The sequence below is a fragment of the Drosophila arizonae genome, chromosome 5 (genome assembly GCF_054131065.1).
Source record: "Drosophila arizonae isolate 15081-1271.41 chromosome 5, UAZ_ARI_1.0, whole genome shotgun sequence".
Classification (NCBI taxonomy): Eukaryota; Metazoa; Arthropoda; class Insecta; order Diptera; family Drosophilidae; genus Drosophila; species Drosophila arizonae.
The window spans coordinates 1,870,026-1,889,790 of NC_142925.1; the positions used below are offsets into that span (position 1 = coordinate 1,870,026).

Consider the following 19,765-nt stretch of genomic DNA (forward strand, 5'->3'; position numbering starts at 1 on the left):
TGACAGCAAGCAAAAGTAGGCTTTCTAAAGCGAGAAAGAGACAGAATGGTTTCATTAAAGGCAACATCTAAGAGTAGGCTATACAAATTTAAAGTCGGTATAAAAGCCTACATACATACAGCTAATATCTGATATATGTATGGTATATTTTTACCGAACACATTTATAGATGTGATAAATTACAATTTAACTTACAATATATACTAACTAAGCTACAATTTTGATTTAATTACAGATCTTATGCAAAATCAGTTGGATGATCCGGAAATATCACATCTGAGAAGTCAAGGAAACAGCATATTTTGTATGAATACTACATATATAAGTTTAAGTCAAACTTTACATGTATGATTAGTCACAGGCAATATAAATAACATACTTCACGGATTTTCATTAAATGCCAGCACCGTACTTATAAAAATGTGTTGCATAGTTTTTTGCTGGCGAAATTATACACTGCAGCCCATGTTTGTGATCGAAAATCGACTTCTCTTGAAACTGAAAATTGTTGATGGCAATCGATGCCAGGCATCGTCACGGGTTTAAAGAGATTTATTTATTTATTTATATAACTGGAGATATGATCATTTAAAGACCCAATTATATCTAGCTGCAGTTGCTGCTTAAACAGCTGTTTAACATAGCAGACAGAGTAACAGCAGCTTAGCAGGCCACTAGCATATGAATTTTAAATTTACAAATCAACCCAAAAGTATGCCATAATATTCGTACGAATTTATCGTAAAATGCACTTGAATGTTCGAGCAGAGATTAACCAGCGTTATCACAGCTCCAAATATATACATACTAATTCTTAAACATATTTTTTAATTTAATTAAAATCAGATCTTCGGTCCCCATGAGATGACTTCCAGTGCAATGCTCTTCAGAGACTCAGCATCGATGTCATGGCTGGCCAGCGTTTTAATCAGATTCTGAACATTCTGCGACTTCTGCAATGACAAAGAAAATACAATAAATATGTATATGTATATATTATATATAGATTATATAGCGAATTTACTACCATAGTCTTGTCCAGCAGAGATTTGAATGCATCGCTGCGTATGGCTTCGTAGAATTTGGGAAAAACTGTTCCACTCTTACGTTTCTCGTTGATTAAAGCCACAAACCGATCGCGCGGTAGATGAGCCAATAATTCCTGGGCAAAGCTCACAAAACTATTGAGGTTGGTCGATCGCTTGGGCTCCTGCTGGATATTTAGTGGCACGAGTATCACCACCAAGCTATTTTCATCCGCACCCCCCTCGTTCTCCTCCTCGTTAAACGCACTTTCAGTTATCGATGGATAGCCATAGCTTTTGTACGCATAGGCTCTTAGCTGCTGCTCGACGCTTTTATTGATTAGAATTCGCGATCTGATAGCCGTATCATTCAAATGCACGAAATTTATAACCTCAATTATCTCGGGCAGCGACTCGGCGCGTTGCTGCAAGTGCTTAAAGTCGGAACTGCGCAGAAATTTGATCGCTTTGCGGAATCCCGAATCGGTTAGCATATGCTCGGCGACGACCTCATCGACGGTAATACTCGGTATGAGATCAATGAACTCGCGCAGATCCTGCAACAGCTCTGGGGAGTAGGTGACAGGATCAGCCTGCAGCTTGGCTGGCCACCAGCGCCTGCTGCTTGCTTCCAGCGAAGCACCGCACAACGCAAAACAAATCGCGAATAAAATTTTCGACATCCCCACCGAAGTTAATTGAACCGCACTCCTCTGTGTCTGGCGGTGAACTGACGCCTTGTCTGAAAATGAATTATGCTCAGCCTGTGCTACTCACACATACACTAGCACACTGTTCGGTTAAGTCTCTTGCTTATCAACTAAGTAATTGAGGTTACAGTCAGTTCGAGTCTCTCAGAACGAGATATATACATATATATATGTATATGTATGTATATGTATGTATATGTATGTACATGTTTATACATTTATGCAGTGTTTATATGTACGCAGTAAAGCCGCGCCTGAAAGAGCATATGCCGGTCAGATTAAGTTGTTGAGTTGTATATGTGTCTTTTTATACCTACATGTGTGTGTTGTCTGCCTTAAGAAGAGCGAGGGAGAGCGCTGTGTCTTCCAGATCTGCAATGAGAGCTGTCCCACTCACATATGCATATGTCAATACTGTAAAAGTACAGGTACTGGTTGATTTTTGCGTATTTGTTTGCAATTGAGTTGTGAGCGATGCTCGCTCGTAATGTATGTATCCAAATGAGTATTTCTACTTCTGCCTTTCTTATCTTAAGAAGAGTGAAGAGAGTGAGAGAGCTAATACCGGCAAGACGGTTCATTAGCTGTGTTCATTTTCGGCAAATAAAGTTTAGAGCAAATGGGAGAGAAATATACAGTGATTTTGATTAGTCTGCGCACACAACCATAAACAAAGACATTTGATAAGCGTTTTAAATCGCAATGTTTTGTTTAATTTGACATTTATATATAAAAATCTTGCTTATTTATATTATTTTTCATCTGTATGAAAACAAATGTGTATGTACATGATTTACTTTTGAGAAACTGAGTAAACAGTAGTTACAGGTAAACTTATTGATATATGTATGTCTACATCTAGTTTATGCTGAGACTAACATTAAAGATTGCACATTTCCGGCCCAAAGACTGCTAACATTTATCACAATTCGCATCCGATAACTAGCTGATGCGATGTAAGCTAGTTATATATTTATATAAATATGTATATAATGTTCAGTTAACTATAGAGTGTTCATTGCTTGTTTGGTATAGGGGGAGCCAGACAGGGATGTGTCACCCATAGAGGCAACTATTGCAATATCACCTGCAGCACCCCCTGCCCTACTAATGTAAATATTCAATATATTTAGGTTTAAATTGCACCTTATGGTTTGGCAAGAAACGTAGTATTATTGCACCTGTTGGTTGCTTAACTTAATGGAAGTCTTTCGTCTTGTTCAGATATTGCACATTCCTAAATTATATACATACATATGTGTATGTATATGTGTATATTACTATATAGATTTTATAAACTAACTTTTTCGTATCATCTTGTAGAGCACCGAGTGGGTCTCGATGCTCTCCGCACCTGATTCCCACATATCCTCCGCATTCGTCTCCTCGTCGGATGATCCGCAACAAGTGCTGTGCCCTCTTCGCTGCTCGTCCTCCGAGGAATAGGAGGACATCGTATTGGAGCTGTTCCGATCATTAGTTTGTGAACGTGTCAGAGTCTTGTCGGATTCAGCATCGCTCAGTTCCTCGCCAGTATTTGGAGGTACTCGATCGTTGCCCGGCGAGACCATGTGCTCCAGATCCTCAAAGCGTGAAGCATCCATCTCCAACCTGTTCCCGTTCACGCTCTCCTCCTCATTGTCCTCAATGGTATCGACCCGTATGATCTGTCGCTTGAAGTTGTATCGATCGTAGACGTTGCGTTTGTACAGCTCCGTGGAATCGGTGCTCATGTACCCACTGTCCAGCTGTCCGAAACGCTGCTCGTAGTAGTTCTGCCCTACCGGCTGTGCCTGGGAGCCCGGCTGAGCCGCTGCTGCCTCAATGATGGAGACGATGCCATCTTCATCCTCCAAAAATCCAGCTGCATTCTTGGTGCCATACGTCGGAGCTGGACTCTGGCTCGGGCTGAACTTGTTGGCTGCCATGGTCACGAATTTGCGCCATGCATTCTTCAGATCCTTGGCCTTCTTGGCCCGATCCTTCAGGCCAATGGCAATCTGCATGCCCGCCGTCAATTGCGCCGGCTCAATCTCGCAGCGATAGACGGTCTGCACATTCACATTGGAGCTGGTTGTGGAGGTGGTGACAACACTGTTGGCCGCTCTTTGGGGATAGGCAATGCCCACTGGCACTCCAGCATTCCTGTACATCTCCTTGGTGCGCTCCGAGAGGTGGCTGCTGCTTCTGTTCGATCGCGAGCTGATGGACAGCGCATCGAATTGATTGAGATCCACATCCTTAAGGTTCTTTACATTGTTGTTGTTGTTGTTGCTGCTGGAGTCAAGATCTGAGGAGTCCTTCAACTCCAGCTCCTGCTCCTTTTCCTTTTCCTTTTCCTGATCCATTTCGTTATTGCTCTCACGCTTCCGTCGATTGAGATACTTGTTGAGGCTGTAGTCATTGCGCAGGCTATTCATCTTCTTGCCGTAGATGCCTTCCATGCCGTCGTAGTCCGCATCCAGCTGCGCCTTCTGCTCCAACACAGAGGACTTTCCCTTCAACGGCTTCGACTGCTCTGTCCTGGCCGAGATGACGCTGGACATGGTATTGTTGCAGGAGTTATCGAGGGTATCCGAGACGCCCGTCAGCTCGGTTATCTCGCTGCGCAGACTGTAGGCATCGTCGTCGGCAGCTCCTCCTCTCTCCTGGTAGTTAGGCGAGGGTGGTGGGGGCGGCAACGGACGCTTGTTGTGCACCAATGGGGCGCAGTAGTGCTGCTTGGCCTTGCTCGGCTCGGCCTTAGCCGGCTGCTGTTTCTCTGGCAGCTTGGGCGAGGATATCGTTATAGTGGTCTTATTCACACTGGCCTTGCTCACGTCCACCACGGACAGGGTGGGCGAGGACTGCAAGCCGCGCTGTCGCCTGGAGTGCTTCGCCTCCAGCGCCAGGATGCGACCCTGCTCTTCGCTCTGCTGCTGCGTCTCGCTCTTGATGTTCTCCTGCACAGCCAGAGGTGACTCGTAGATCTCGCGCAGATTCCGAAAAGAGTTGCTGGAGCGCAGTATGAAGGAGGCCGTTCGTGGCTTATTCAGTTGGCTGTTCTCCACCGGGCAGCTGCCCACCTGGCGACTGAGATCGGGCAACGAGTTGATTTGATTGTAGTCCTCGAGATCGGCTCTGCTCTGCCGGCCATGATTATCCCAAGCGTTGATGTCGCAAAAGCTCTGCTTCTTGGGCTTGCGATCGAGTGTGTCCGGCTCGAACTGGTCGCTGTCCGTGCGCTCCATATCGGAAGGCGGCTCGTGCTCTACCTCGATGGTCATGCTGCCACGAAAGGGCGTGTCGTACTTGATGCGGGCCGCCGCCTCCTTGTGCCGCTGCGCCTGGCCATGATGCTGACCATGCTGATGCTTGCCGGCTAGACGCTTCTTTAGATCGCCCTCCTTGCGAAATCCGTTGACGCGATCGTAGACCGTGTGGCTGATCTCCATCTCCTCCTCCAGCGGTAGAGCGGTGCTCAAGCTGGGGCTGAGCTGTGAGCTGACATCGGATGAGGGCGAGCTGGAGGAGTGCGAGCTCTTGCGCTTGCTCGGCTCCAGACGCTCCAGGCTATCCGTCTCGTAGTCCACGATCAGATACTGCGGCGATTTGCGTCTGTAGATCGGCGAATCCGGCTGAAATTGCTTCAGGCTTTTGCGACTCAGTGAGCTGTAGTCCGGCGTGGGCACGGATGGAATGCTGCTCTGGGTGCTGCTGTAGATGTCCTTGATCTTCTTCTCCATGGTGCTGTCGTAGTCCGGCGTGGGAATGTGCGCCGCATACTCACGCTTCAGCGAGTCGTATATCAGCTCCGCTGGCTTCATGTTACGCAGCATATTATAATGCTGGCGATCGAAGGAGTTGAGCGAGGTGGGCGTCGAATTGGCCGCGGCGAATTGGTCCAAGACGTCGCCGCGCTTGCGCAGCGACTTGGAATGGCTGGAAGCGCTGCGCATGGAGCCAGCCGGCGAATCGGCCAGCATAAACTTGGGATTATTATAGATCTCTCCGCCAGTTTCGGCAAAGCTGTACACATTGGCGGATACGGTTGCCGAATACGCCGTATAGCTGTTATAGGACGGCGACTTGGGCTTGACGGGCTCAGGACTGGACTTGTTGGAGCGCAGATCTTTGCTTGAGCTGGACTGCGGCTCTGGCATGGACTGTGCCTCCTGCTGCGACTTGGGCATGGGCGGCGGAGGGGGACGCTCCTTTGGCGCCGAGATCTCCTTGCGCTGCGTGGGCTTTGTAGGTGACCCGTTGCCCTTCTTCGGCTGCTGCGTTGGCTCTGAGTTGGGCACGCTCTGCAGCCACTGCTCGATGCTGTTGCGCTTGTCCCCCACGCTCTTGGCTTGCAAATTCTGCTGCTGCAGCAGCGGCGCCTTGTACCTGGTCGAGTTGGAGTCCAGGCTAGCCTCCTCGGGTATGATATTCAGCGATGGCTGGTAGCGCTTCGCAGCCATCTTATACTTGGCAATGGCAATGACCTCGCGAATCTTTTGCAGAAACTCAATGGCAGCTTGTGGGGGCTCCTGCAGAGAGAAGGTATTGAGATTAGGGATGGTTTCGAGTACATGACTCCTCCACTTGGACCTACCGCTAACAAGTGTGGCTCAAAGTAGGCTGGATTGAAGTAGAGCTTCTTGCGCACATTGCCGTTGACCATGGCGCGAAGGTTCTCTAGCTTCTCCTCACTCATCAGATCCTCGATGACAGCCACATTCTCTGTGGGCAGGCACTCGTTGTCCTGCCGAAAGTCGTCTGACTCGTGGGAGGAGCTCTCCGCTCCAGAGGCGTGGCCCGGCTTGGGCGATTTGTTCAGCTGTGGATGCACCAGAACCGAAACCGAGCTCTGCAGTAGAATCAGGTCAGGCTGTCTACCAGAGATCCAGTGCGAAGCTGTTTGGACTCACCTTAATCTTCTCCTCCATCTCGCACTCAGAGTTCGAGTTGGAGATGTCGCTGACAAAGCCAGAGTTGTGCTCCCGTTCGCCCAGCTGTGGGAAGTGCTGCAGCAGCGGATTGTTCTTCACGATGCCCAGATCATCCTTCAGGCTGGCCATGCTGGCCCGTGTGCCCGCCTCGTTGCCATTGCCACTGCCCAGGCCCATGCTGTTGGCCGAGTAGATGCTGCCCACTCGACTGAAGGGCGCTCCGTATGTCACTTGGTCGTTCTTCGGATAGTTGATCTCATTGGCCAGGTTGTCCAGCGAGTGGCGGGAGTTGTGACGCCCTCGACTCTTGCGCTTCTTCATGTACAGATAGAGAAACACGGACGCCACGTAGATGAGACCCAGCAGCAGGCTGCAGATGCCAATGACCACGTACTCTCGCATGGTCATGCCATCCGAGGTGGAGGCCAGAGTCGTCGAGTTGGCGGGCTGAAAGAAGACCTCCGGCACATCTAAGCACGAGTCGGGAGGCACGTTTAGGCTGCGTACAGACGAGCAGTTGGCCGTACTTACTGTGCGTATATTTGACTGGGCTGCCATTGACCCGGAAGGCGACGCACGGCGAGTGCACATTCTTGGGCGGCATCAGATGATCTGCAAGGGAAATTCAGGGCAATTCAGGTAATGTCAATAGCTAGGCTGTCCGTTCTCTATGGGTCGTCTGTCTAGCTGTACTCTAGCTGTCTCTATTTATCTATCCATCTCGATTAGACTCACCTTTCTGGCTGGCGTTTAAGGCCACGGTCATGTCGCGGCACACCAGGTGCACCACGATCAGTCGGCCCTGCATCTTCTGCCTCAGCTCCGTCTCGCCCAGCCACTGCAGAAAGCTGCGGCCCTCGTCGCGGAACATGCGAAATGGATAGTCCGTGTCAATGGGGTTACGCAGATCCGACCAGCCATTCGAGCTGAGGTACTGGGCGCCCGTAACCGCACAGACCGGCGTGTGTATATCTAAATGCACACATGTATGTAGAGCTGGCTATACGTATATGCCGCATGTGTGTGGGCTATACTTACTGGGAAAACTGATTTCTCTGCTGGGGTAAATGATTTGGCCGCGCAGCGGCAAAAACACAAATGGAATTTTCTCCGACGATGAGCCGCTAACAAATGGTGAGAGAGAGCATTCTGCAAAAATAAATGAAAGATAAAGAAAAACATAAACAAAAACAAACACAAAAACAAAACAAAAAAGAGCTCAATGAGAAAGTCTGGACAGCGACGATAGCAACAAAAATATGAATTAGAAATAATATGGCAATGTTTATATCACAGCTGTGATAACATCGCACGATCGATCTATTATTGATACCAGAGCCAGACAGATTTTCCCAAAAAAAAAAAAAAAAAAAAAAAAAAACAATAAAACATTTTTGTTTTTATTTCTCGAAACGCTCTTACTTTCCGTCTTGATGGATTTTCGAAGGTTTATTGTTATGGTTATTGTTGATGTTACGATTGTCATTGTTGCCGTCAGCGAAAGTTGGCTTAAACTATTTTTCCTTTCATAAAAGTGCTTCGAGTTGATTTGTTCAATAATAGCACATATTTGCCATACTAGCCGACGTCTATAGCTACCGTTTGTAAAGCCTCGAGTTACCCTAATATTCGCAGTTGTTTGACTTGCATAAGAGCTACGACAGGAGAGGTAGCTATAGTAGGTGTGTGAGAAGTGTGGGGAATAAAGGGAGGGTGCGGGATAGTAATTATAATTTATCACTTAGCAATAATCTGAAACATCGAAAGAGTCAGAAGGTAGTTGAGAGTAAAGCCTTGTAGAGAACAGAACATCTATCGACTTTATTCTGGAGAGTTAGCCAAATCCTTGAATATGGAATATCGTCGATGATTCCTGATTTCTTTTCTTCAAGCAATGCTTCTCTCTTTTATGATTGTAGAGGATTTCGACATGATTTTAAGATATTCTCAATATGCTATAGAACTTGCTCTATTCTATTCCCTTTTTGTCTAGATTAACGAGATCAATGTCCTTTTCCTTCAGTTAGGTATCTGCATTTGCAGAGTATCTACTCTTCGTCTACCTCCACTTGGGGCCCTGCTCTCGTCTCTTTGTCGCTGATATATTTTGCGTCACGTTTCGTTTTCATTCTCCAGTTCGAGCGCTCGCGCCCTGCACAATTTTGTTATTATTATTACAGCATTTCTTTTTCGCAATCAAAGCAGAAAAAATAGTTGAGCAACCATTGTGATTTTTTGCTTTTTTGGCTATAATATATATTCAGCTAACAATGCCTGGGAAAATGGTAGCGAAATTTCCCAGCGCCACTTGCCAGCTGTGGAAATGGAGCACACAATTTGCAGCGAATTGGCTGACTAATTATTTAGCCAGCACTTCCGCGTCATCGTCATCGTCATCCTCAACATCACCATCACCATCACCATAACCATCATCGTCATCGTCATCGTCATCAGCTCTTCCACTTTGGCACTTACCATGTATGTCATCCACACAGATGCCCAAATCCTCGCGATAGGCCCGCAAATATGGTAGGCAGCGGCAGCTGCAGCCCTCCTCCTCCTCGGCGCCCGCCTCCTTCTGCGCAGCCACGCCTCCTGCCTGAGCACTGCCGCGCTGCAGCTTCACGCGGCGCGTGAGCAGCTCAAGCCTCGAGCTGGCCAGCGAGGCGGAGGCTTGACCCACTGCATCGCCAGCTAGGCAAATGAAATAAGCAAGCAAACAGAGGCACAGATTAGGCAACGTGTGGCAAATAAAATTTCCATATGAATCGGCGCATTACCGTTGGAGTCGCCACCCAGACGAACGACAGCCGCCGTGCCGCTGGACAGGCCGATGCAGGTGTCCGCGTTGCAAGCGCCGCCAAGACCCAAGCCTGCGTGAAAAGAAAGAGAAACTGTTAACGGAGACGAACACAGCGAGAGAAGGGAGCGAGGCAGTGAGGGGGACTGGCTGACTGGAGACTGGTGGGAGACTCTGGAAGGGGGCAGAACTGTTGTCAGCTTGATTTAAGCCCGTCACAACAGAACGAGCCAAGAGCCTACACTGAGAGAAACGAAGATTAGCATCAAACTTCGATGATAGATTCAAAAATATAAACAATATTTAACTAAAGAGATGAAAGTTCTGAAGAAAAGAGTATGGCCCGCGACTTAGAAACTCTTTGAGGAGAAAATATCGATTATTCCAAAAAAGTTCAACTGGAAAAGAAGTCAATAGCTATAAAAAAGCTCTAGTCGGCAATAGCCACAGCGGCCCGTTGTCTATGATTATCAAACCTATACCTATAGTCTTCTGGACTGGAACTGGAACTGGCACATAACTGTCCCGTGTTGCAGATGATACTATCTCTTTTCTCTCTGCCGATTCAGGTTGTGTTATCTGGGCTTTGCTTGTAACTGTTTTACGTGCGCCAGAATACATAAAAATTGAGAGACTGACAGATGTCCAAATTGAGATACATATGAAGAGAAGTTATGTATATTATATGATTTTATATCGAATGACATTTTAGTCTGTAGTCCATAAAAAAATTGTATCTGTGCCAAAAATCTAGCTAAACTTCAAAATTAATTTAAAGAAATTCGATTCTATCTCCCGATTTGAAGTCACTTGATTTGATTTCTCTGTCTGTAGCTCAGCTTGGCTAATAAGTTGACTGGCTGGAAATTAATGCTGCTGTCAGCAGCATGGCTCACAGCATTAGCAGCAACATCAGCAGCATCAGCAACATCAGCAACATCAGCAGCAGTTGCAGCTTGAAGCTGTTTGAAGCTTAAGCTTTAGGATTTCTATTAGGGGTTATACTATATGCTTGATATACTACAGTTGTTGCTTACCGCTCGTATAGAAGATATCGCCATCGTGATGCCTTGTCAGATTGATTAGCTGTCCGTTAGACTGTTGTAGATCCTCTAACAGTAAATTTGCTGGCATTAAATCAGCTAGTTGATTTCTCTGAATGTCGTTGTGTCGCTTCTTATTGTTGTTGTTGTTGTTGCTGGTGGTGGCAGCAAACACAGCTGCTTGGGTCGCCGCCAAGGAGGTGGCGCCAATGACCTGCCCGCCAGCTCTGCTTGGGGGCGCTGTGGGCGTGCCAGTTGCTCTGCGACAGCAGCAGCAGCCAGCGAGCAGCAGCAGCGGCAGCCAGAAGGAATAGCCAATGTTGGTGCGAGACATCGCAGCAAGCGCATCATAGCTAATGCATGCGACCGGGTCGGACTGGGGCTAGAAACGTAAAACGAGAAAACGAAAACAAAATAAGTACATTTAAGCCATAAATAAGTTGTACAAGAGAGAAAACGCGCGACTAATTAAAACAAATCCAAAACGCAACAACGCGAAAAAACAGCAGCAAAAGGCGAAAAACACAGAAAACAAAAAAAAGTGAGAAGTAAACGGCTAGAAGATACTCTGAGCGCAGAGATGGATGAAGGTATGATTATGCGATTGGGATATTCTCTAAATATGTGTAAATGAGAGAGGATAGACAAAATATGGCGACTTTAGCTCTTCCCTTTTATAAGAATGTATCGCTAAAAATTATCTAAATTACATTATTATAAACAAAAATGTTGTAAGTGAAGCGAGAGGTAGTTAAAAAGTTCGTTAAATGTAATTTGATTAGCTAGAGCTAGTATGGATTCGCTCTTAATACTCTTAATGGTATTTACATGTGCTTTCACAAAATTTGATGGCTCTAGCTCCTAAAGTTCTTGAGTTATGCTGAAATTGAATTTTTATTGGTAGTAAAAACAAGTAAAGATATTGAAGCTTAGCTGCGGCTGCTACAATGCAGAGAGAGAGGGAGAGAGAGAGAGAGCAGTAAAAATAGAAAACCCATAACGTTTAATTGATATTTATTATGTGCTAATCCGTAAATATATCCAACAAATTTCCATTGTTAAGTTCCGCATACAAAATTTAATGACCTCAGCGCCTGCAGTTATCGATTTATGCTTAAAAAAGCATGTCCCAAATTAGAAGTTTATTGATATAGGGGGAATTCTGTGATCTAAGAATGCAGAACTTGTCATGCGAATAAACTAACGGAATATACATCTATCTATAAATATTTACAACTTGAAGACTACGTCAATTACATTGACCAAGCCCATCGACATTATCTAGAATCTGTCAGCTTTTTATGTTTAGCTGCAGGTAAAGGAGGGTGGAGGGGGGAGGGGAGGGGTGGCTGTAACATGCATTGCCACATAAACGTGATACCCGTTTTGCTCATTCGAAATGGCTTCAGGGTATGAAAGAAAAACAAATACGTTTAGATTTCCCCACTGACTGCGCTTGTCCGCACACACACACACACACACACGCACACATACATACAGCCAACACACACGCACACCCAGGTGACATTCTTTAAGCGGCGGTAATGAGGCAAAAATTGTTGCCGTCCATTTTTGTAAATGGAGCAGCATCAAAAGCCAAGTGGTTGCTGCTGCGGCTACTGTTGTTGTTGTTGTTATTGTAGTTAGTTGCTAGTTGCAGCGGCAGCTAACGGACAACATTTAAACAAATGTTGCAATTAAAACTCGTTCTGCGAGGCGAAATGTATATACTTATAAAAAACACGCACACACACTCACACGCTGGCACCACCAGCACCATCAGCACCACCGGCGAGAATTATGCAGCGGTGGAGCAAGTGCGTCGCTTCTGCCTGGGAACACGCTGCGTATATGCCACATATGTATATCTAACCTGGCCTGCTCGCGGTATACCGTTACAAATGCGACTGCAGTTATGTCTGCTTAATCTACATACACCCAGTAATAGCGAGAGAACTAAAGAGAGAGAGAGAGAGAGGAGGGGGGCGAGTGAATGGTTGTTGTATTTATACCGCTAATCAGTTGCACTTTAGCCGCTTGACCATAATTTACATAAATATTTCACACAAACAAAGCAACACACAAAATAATATTGGGGACTTCTAACTGTTTGTTACACTTAACCTATACAAAGAGAAGGAGAAGAAGAACACAATAACAACAGCAACAATAAAATTAACAATAGTCTAAGTGGAAACAATCATTATGTTTTTTTCTCTTCTCTTTTTTTTTTTTGTGGCTCTAGAATATGAGAAGAAAGCGATAAAAAAAAGCAACAGTTGCGGCCTAATTTGAAAGTAAAATTTTGTGTGAAGTTCGTGGCCAGAGTCTTTTGATTTGTTAGTTCGTTGCTTGAGTCTCTTTGATTGAGCAGTCGAACAGCGCGAACCATTTTGTACAGTTAGCTGGCATTTAAAGATTAACAATAATATATAATACCATGTATTTATGGATGAGGCTGCTGTGGCCCAATCTCTTTGCATTTTGAAACAATTTAATGACAGAGGTGACCTGATTTTTAGCCATTTTAAAGCTTGATTTTGCTTTTTAGCCAGCGCTGCTGCAGAAAATGCCTGACTGATGTGATTTTGATGATGCGACTGCGACTGGGAATTGTAGCGCGCTACAATTGACTTTGCATTGACTTTTTGCATTCGTCTAAACTCAATTAACAGGTAATTGAACTTTGCGCGCCAGCTGCATACATACCTACCACATACATATATATATGTACATATATTTATTTATATGGCTACATGCTGCTGCATGCACGTTCATTAATTATTAGGCAACACGATATGCTGCACATTGTTCTAACTTTGCGCATAAATTTATGTTTCTCTCCATATATATAGCAATATATATATATATATATATAGGTATGTGCAGCTGTAACCTATGCACGCAGATGCAGTGCACACACAATTGTTGTTGTTGTTCTTGCTGTTGTTGTTGTTGTTGTTATGGGGCATTGTCTGCTTCTGCAGTCGCTACACTTCCGAGTCCACGTCACACTCGGCTCACTTTTAACACTTAGAACACACGCTAGTCGCATATGAGTCGCTATAGAAACCACTCCCCTCCCTCCCTCTCCCTCTCCCCCTCTCTCTCTCTCTCCCTCTCTCCCGTTTGCTCTCATAACAAATTTGAAATTTATTCAACATATTTGCGGCTAGTCCGCTGGCTGACTGGCTGACTGGCTGGCTTGCTGTTTGGTCCATTGTGTGGTTAGAGAAGCGCATCATTTGCTCGACGCCTTAATGTGCTTTAATATGTACTTATGCTTGGCCTGGGCTAGGCGAGGCTCGGCTTTTAGCCACATCTGGCTAGGGCTGGCCAACGGTTTTCAAAATAGTTGTTAAAACTAAATTACGACAGTGCAATCAACTCCGAGCCGAGCTCCACTCGACTGGCCAGCTACCATATTGACCATATTGTTGCTTGGTCTTAATTTTTTGGCTCTGGCTGGATTTCAGTTTGGTTTGGTTCGCCTGGGTTTGGTTCGGTGTTTGGTGTTTGGTGTTTGGTCAAATTACTTTCACCTTAAAAGATCTTGATCTATTCGCAGTGCGCCTGCCCAGTGACCTAAACTCAATGGTCTGATAAGCTTAATTTCGTTCAACTGCACAGCAAGGGCAGTCCACAGCCCAAAAAACAAAAAAACAAAAAACGAAAAAAAAGGGGCCATAACCAAAAGGCCAAAAAAAGAAATAAAAAGCAAAACCTTTTTCTTTTCTTGTTCGTTATTAGAAATGCTGGAAATGTGTGAAAAGCAGCTTGATAACGTTGTGGAAATGTAACCATATGTGGCACGAAGCAGAAGCAGAAGCAGAAACAGAAGCTAAAGGTCGAGCGCACGAGGTGTGTGTAATATGAATGAACAGTAAATGGAACTAGGGCCGAGGTGGCCAAGAGTTGATTGAGAAAAAAACTAGATTGAAGAAGTTTATCGTATATTATATATGATATGTATATCATGATATATGTAAACTGACCTACAGAAAGAATTTCTAATAAAATTACTTTTAAATTTTAATTTGGAATACAAAATTTAGACTAAGACGCAGCTAATGGGGTAGCTTTCAACTTTTAGAAATGCGTCTAGCCAATTTAGATTAACTTAAGTAAATCGTCTTTTGTCTAACAGTTACCTTCGACGCGTAGTCGAAAGAAAATTATATATATTTTGAGAGATTGAGAATAGAGTTTAGTTTCTATTTTCTAAGTATGCATCATAATAATTTTAAGCAAATCAATGAGGTCTTATTTAGGGAAGATTTATGAGTAATGTAGTGTAGTGTATATGTACAAATATATATATGAGTATAGCCACTTTTTTAACCTAACTTCCATAAGTTTGTAACTGAGCTAATGTTTGGAATTGGGTCGATTCTTGGCTCACATAAAGAGACGAAAAATTTGCTTGAATCAGCATCCGTTTGCTGGCAGAAAGCAGCAGACAAAGGTCGCGCGTTGTACAATAGATTTGCGAACAAAACCAAATTGATTCCTCAATCAAAACAGACAATACTAAATGCCACATCTGATCTATACAAATATCGTAAAATTTGCATAACTGAAATTATGTTGAGCTACAGATTATAATGGCAAATATTTGCTAAAGTCTTTGCCTAATGATAGCTTCACTGCCTCAAACGATCTCTTAACAATTTATGTCACCAGAGTCGTATTGTCGCCCAGAAAGCATGGAAATAAGAGAACTCCAACAAGTAATCAAAAGTTGATGCAAAGTGTTCTTAAGCTCTAGCCAGATATGGCCAACAGCAGTTCACAGAGCTAACTGTAACTTTCTTGTTATGTTTTTCTTCTTTTTTTTTTTTAGGTAGGTTGGGCAAAAGGAAATGCAAATTTGTACTCACAGCTCGTTCGCAGGTTCCGGCCAATGAGTAGAAATTAGCACCTCAAGTGGAGTTTGCGGAAAATGCTTGAACAATTGCTATTTAACGGTACGGCTCTTAGAGCTTGAATTTTCGCACTGCTTTAGCAGATTTTCTTTCGTTGAATATCAACTAAAATACTCTGCTTCATATTAGATATATATAGTAAAAACTTTTTGTTTAGCACACATGAATTACACTTTTGAAAAGCATCATTTCTTTTCAGCCATATTTTGAACACATTTTTCACATTTGTTTTCTATATTCGTTTTTCTTAAATATTTATTTTTTACATATTTTTCGTCACGCCAAAAGTAAACACTTTTTTCTTTTTCAACAATAGAAAGCTTTTTCTTTTTTTGGGTGCTTCTTCGTCTTGTTAGTTTTTAAGCCGCTGGCACGTCTATCAAGGTCGCCATCAACGAAGCGACTGCGGCTTGAGCCGAGACGCTGAGGAAGTCGGCGAAAATTCGCTGCTGCCGCTGCTGTTGCTGCTGCTTCGGCTTGGTGTCTTGGTCTTTGCTCTGCTCTCAAACGAGTTTTTCTTTTATATATATTTCTCATTTGTTTTCTATAGACTACCTGGCTTTACGCTCTTATATGTCGAAAGTATAAGTTTGTTTTGACAAATTGTATAAGAAGTGTTGTGATGTGTGCGAATGCCAGCTAATTAACGTACTTACACAAATCAAGTATACGCAGCGTGCGCCGCGCTGCTGCGATAAGCAGAAGTGGATGGATGCTGCAGCTGCTGCTGGAGTACCGTTTGATGTGTAAATAACATTGCGTGTCTGGACAGCTAACGGTTCTGCGTCTCTATCTCTCCCTGACTGGGCTGAGACTGCTGCACGTGCCACAAGTTGCACAAAGAGAAATGCCGCCTCTACGGCCGCCTTTGCGCTCTAATTTGATTGGCCACATCAGCCGGCGTCATTTGTCATTGGTTCAACATCATTTACAACAATTTACAAAGCCATTTTCAACATCTTAGTCACAGTCGAGTGTTTTTTTCTCACTCCGCCAAATTAACTAGAACAAGTGAAAACTTTGACAACTTCACGTTGCATTGCGTTGCATGCAGCAGCCGCAGCTGCAGTCGCAGCCTCCACTGAACGGGCACAAATATGAAAGATCCTCACTGCTATTTGACTCGCGGTGCTATCGCATTCGATGTTGAGTTATGAGCTTTGCCGTTGCTCAAATTACACGGACAATCTGTTTGACATAAGCGAGTTATAGCATATAAGGCGTTTGCAGTGCTTGCAGCGTCTGCAGCGTTTGCTGCGTTTGCTGCGTTGAGAGCCAAAATCGATTACACAAACTGGTTTCAATTAAAAACAGTTAAGTAGTCTACAACAAAACTGCAGAAATTACAAAAAAATATCGCCAAAGAATTGTCATGTGCGAATCGACGAAGTTTTCATACACTAGCGACAAATTGTAGATGATATCATTTATATGATATTTTATCTTGTGAGAATCAAGTGGAGTTTTCATAAGGTTTATGAAATAATTATATTAATAATTAACTTTTAATATCTGCAAATCTATAAATACCTATATATTTAAATAATCTATCAGAAGAAATACTTATAGATATCAATAATGATAAGCATTGCACAGAGATAGAGTAATCCAACAGAAATTAAAAATCTCATATAGATATTAAAATAAAAATAATTCATTAAACAATAAACTTTGTATATATAAAGGGAAAAAGAAAAAGATTTTGATTTATTTTGAGAGACTTCTTGAAAGAAAATCTATAGTCTTCTACCTATATAATGTGAATAAGCAAATATGCCGTTTGTTCCTCTCAGATTCTGAACTTTCACTTGGATTTCGATTGAAGCTTGGATTTGAAAAGAAAAATGCAAACAAAAACTGTTTTCCCAATAAGAAACTCTACCAAATCAAAGGCTTCTATGATTTACAGACTCAAAGTGATTAAAAAGAAAGAAAGCTTCTCTGTAATATGAGAAATTTGTTTGATCTTAAAGATTACGTTCTGCGTTGATCATTAATCAAGCCAGTCAAAACACACAAACCTTTATTGTTATAGATAATTAAAAGGAATGTAGGCATTGAGAGCCTGAAGAGCGAGCGCTCAGTCAGCCAAGTCTAGAGAAATTTATAAGACTCTCAGTTAGAGTATATTGCAATAGCTGCAAGTGTCTCGTGTCTCGTTTCAGTTTCCATTGCCATTCCCCATACCAAATGCAGCCTGGGCAATAATTATGCTTTAGTTGGCGACAGAGCAACAAATTCATGCTATAACTATTAACGGCTGCATTTACAGTTTGTTTATTTGTTATTTCTAAACAGTTTTTCTTTTGATTTTTCTTTTTTAGAAAGTTGTCTTTATTATCGGCGAGCTGAGCCCGTTACAGCTGGGCCATAATGCAAACAATTTTATCCCAGATCTCTCGGTTCTAAAGGCGTCTTCGATTTTTATGACCCAGTGCCAGCTTTTGGCTTTGATATGCATTTCCATTTCGTCGTCTTCTTCTTCTTTTTCTGCTGCTGCTGCTCTTATTCATTGCGAACATGCATTTATTTGATACGATTCGAAATCTAAATCGAAATGTAGTTGCCTCACGGTCAGCTTTAACTGCACTTCCATTCAGCCCAGACTTATCTCCAGATTTGGCATAAATTTGTTTTTTTTTGCTGCAGATCCCGGCCTGCTGTGGCTTCTGCTGCTGCTGCTGCTTGCTGCGTTACCTACACACAATTACCCCGCGTATCGGCAGGCTACATGTTCCATAAATCTTTAACTGTAAACTGCGGAAAATAAAAAAGAAAATACCATAAAAAAAAAACAAGTGGGAACGCATGAATGCAAGGAGACTGACTGCGTGATACTCGCTCAGGGAAAACTGTGATCCTTGACGAGGTATTAATTCAAAGAACTTTTAGAAAAGAAAGTAAAATACTGAAGTGGCCTATATAATACCGATACTGACCTATGATCTGGGAGACCAATAGAGCAGTTTTGATCAGAAAAGAATTTCGATAATTCTCTGTTGGGGATTGCATTGAAGGACGCGGAATAGATATTCTTGAAGAAAAGCAAATAGTGAAAATAAAATAGATTTCGTGTTACCCCTTGAATCTAATATATACATATGTATATTGTGGATTATGACTACAGCTAAGGCCGACTCCTTGATGCGGACTCAGACTAATTGCTAGCCGTAGTAAAAATGGTTTATCCTAGTGTTTAACTAGCGAATCTGATAAGAGTGTCAAAATGTGTGAAACATTACAATTTGCTCAATCGAGATCTCTTATTCTGCCTCTACCTACCCTCCTACATATACTCTTGCTCGCATAATTTGTGCGAGTATAAAACACAGGCAGCATCAGGAGCAGCGCAGCAGCAGCATCAGCGCTGTTTGTAGGCTAGTACAGCTTATGCAAACTTTGTACACACGTCTCGCATCGTCCAGGCGGCGGACAGGCACAGGCTGGACAGGCGGTCCAGTCGCGGTGCCCGTCTGATCCGTCGATGTCGTCGAGGCGCAAACCCGTTCGCCTCTACCCGCCTGCTCTCTGGCCCTGGCAGGCAGTCAGCCTTGTTATTGATTCACTTGTTGCAGTTGTTGTTGTTGTAGTTGCTGTTGCTGTTATTGCTCTTGTTACTGCGGCTAAACAAACTTGCAAGCTGCAACGTGCATTGCGAGATGCTCGCAACTACAGTTGCATTCATAAATAACGCTTGAAAAATGTTTGCATTGGTCCAGTATTTTCCTCGTTTTTTGCGGATTTTTTCCTCTTCTCTCTTCTTCTCTTTGTATGTGAGGCCGAAATCTTATTATCAATTGCTTCGATGTGCCGCCGCAATAAACATGAAAATGTGCTTTATATGAGCTGCGCATTGCGAGAATCGGCATGGGGTCCCTAACGGTACAAGACGAGCTACAAGTGAAGCTACAAGACAATTACGTATGATGGGGGAGTTGTCAGGCCAGTTAATGCGATCCCATATATTACATATAGTGGATCAGCTATGCAAAGCTTAAAGTATGTGATGCAATCACCGGAATGTGCTCTCAATTAATCAAAGTCTTCGAAATGTGGGTCATCCATCTATTATTTGTGATAACGTTTCGGGTGAACTTGAAATGAGATGACGATCATACGTCTGGTAGAATATGTGATGTCCACGAAAGATTTGTTCTACCGCATGTAGTATATACGTCTATGGTATTAAGCTAGTATAGAGTAGATATTCGAGTAGAAATAAATAAGTCGGAATACATATTAAGTACTTAAACCGAAATGAATGATGATGATGGAGCTTCATCACAGATCCCCTATATATATTATCTTATATGTATATCAATGCCAACCAAAAAGAGCTTCAGCAT

The 19,765-nt window shown here is 43.5% G+C and overlaps 2 protein-coding genes across 3 annotated transcripts; both read right to left on the reverse strand.

The window, feature by feature from the left end:
* Positions 1-713: 713 nt before the first annotated feature.
* jtb (jetboil) lies at positions 714-1,732 on the reverse strand. The gene is made up of 2 exons (XM_018010947.2): positions 1,028-1,732; positions 714-953 (listed from the first exon to the last, which is right to left on the reverse strand). The coding sequence occupies exons 1-2, from the start codon at positions 1,706-1,708 to the stop codon at positions 843-845; spliced, it is 792 nt and encodes a 263-aa protein (XP_017866436.1). The 5' UTR covers positions 1,709-1,732; the 3' UTR covers positions 714-842.
* sha (shavenoid) lies at positions 1,655-15,835 on the reverse strand. 2 transcript variants are annotated; one of them, XM_018010929.2, is made up of 11 exons: positions 15,375-15,835; positions 10,489-10,876; positions 9,432-9,524; positions 9,127-9,345; positions 7,690-7,800; positions 7,387-7,623; positions 7,183-7,263; positions 6,631-7,121; positions 6,315-6,539; positions 2,053-6,249; positions 1,655-1,989 (listed from the first exon to the last, which is right to left on the reverse strand). In XM_018010929.2, the coding sequence occupies exons 2-10, from the start codon at positions 10,826-10,828 to the stop codon at positions 3,034-3,036; spliced, it is 5,013 nt and encodes a 1,670-aa protein (XP_017866418.1). In that variant the 5' UTR covers positions 10,829-10,876; positions 15,375-15,835; the 3' UTR covers positions 1,655-1,989; positions 2,053-3,033. The 2 variants fall into 2 exon arrangements, with proteins under 2 accessions (XP_017866418.1, XP_017866417.1); XM_018010928.2 differs by having other exon boundaries at positions 6,315-6,569.
* Positions 15,836-19,765: the final 3,930 nt, after the last annotated feature.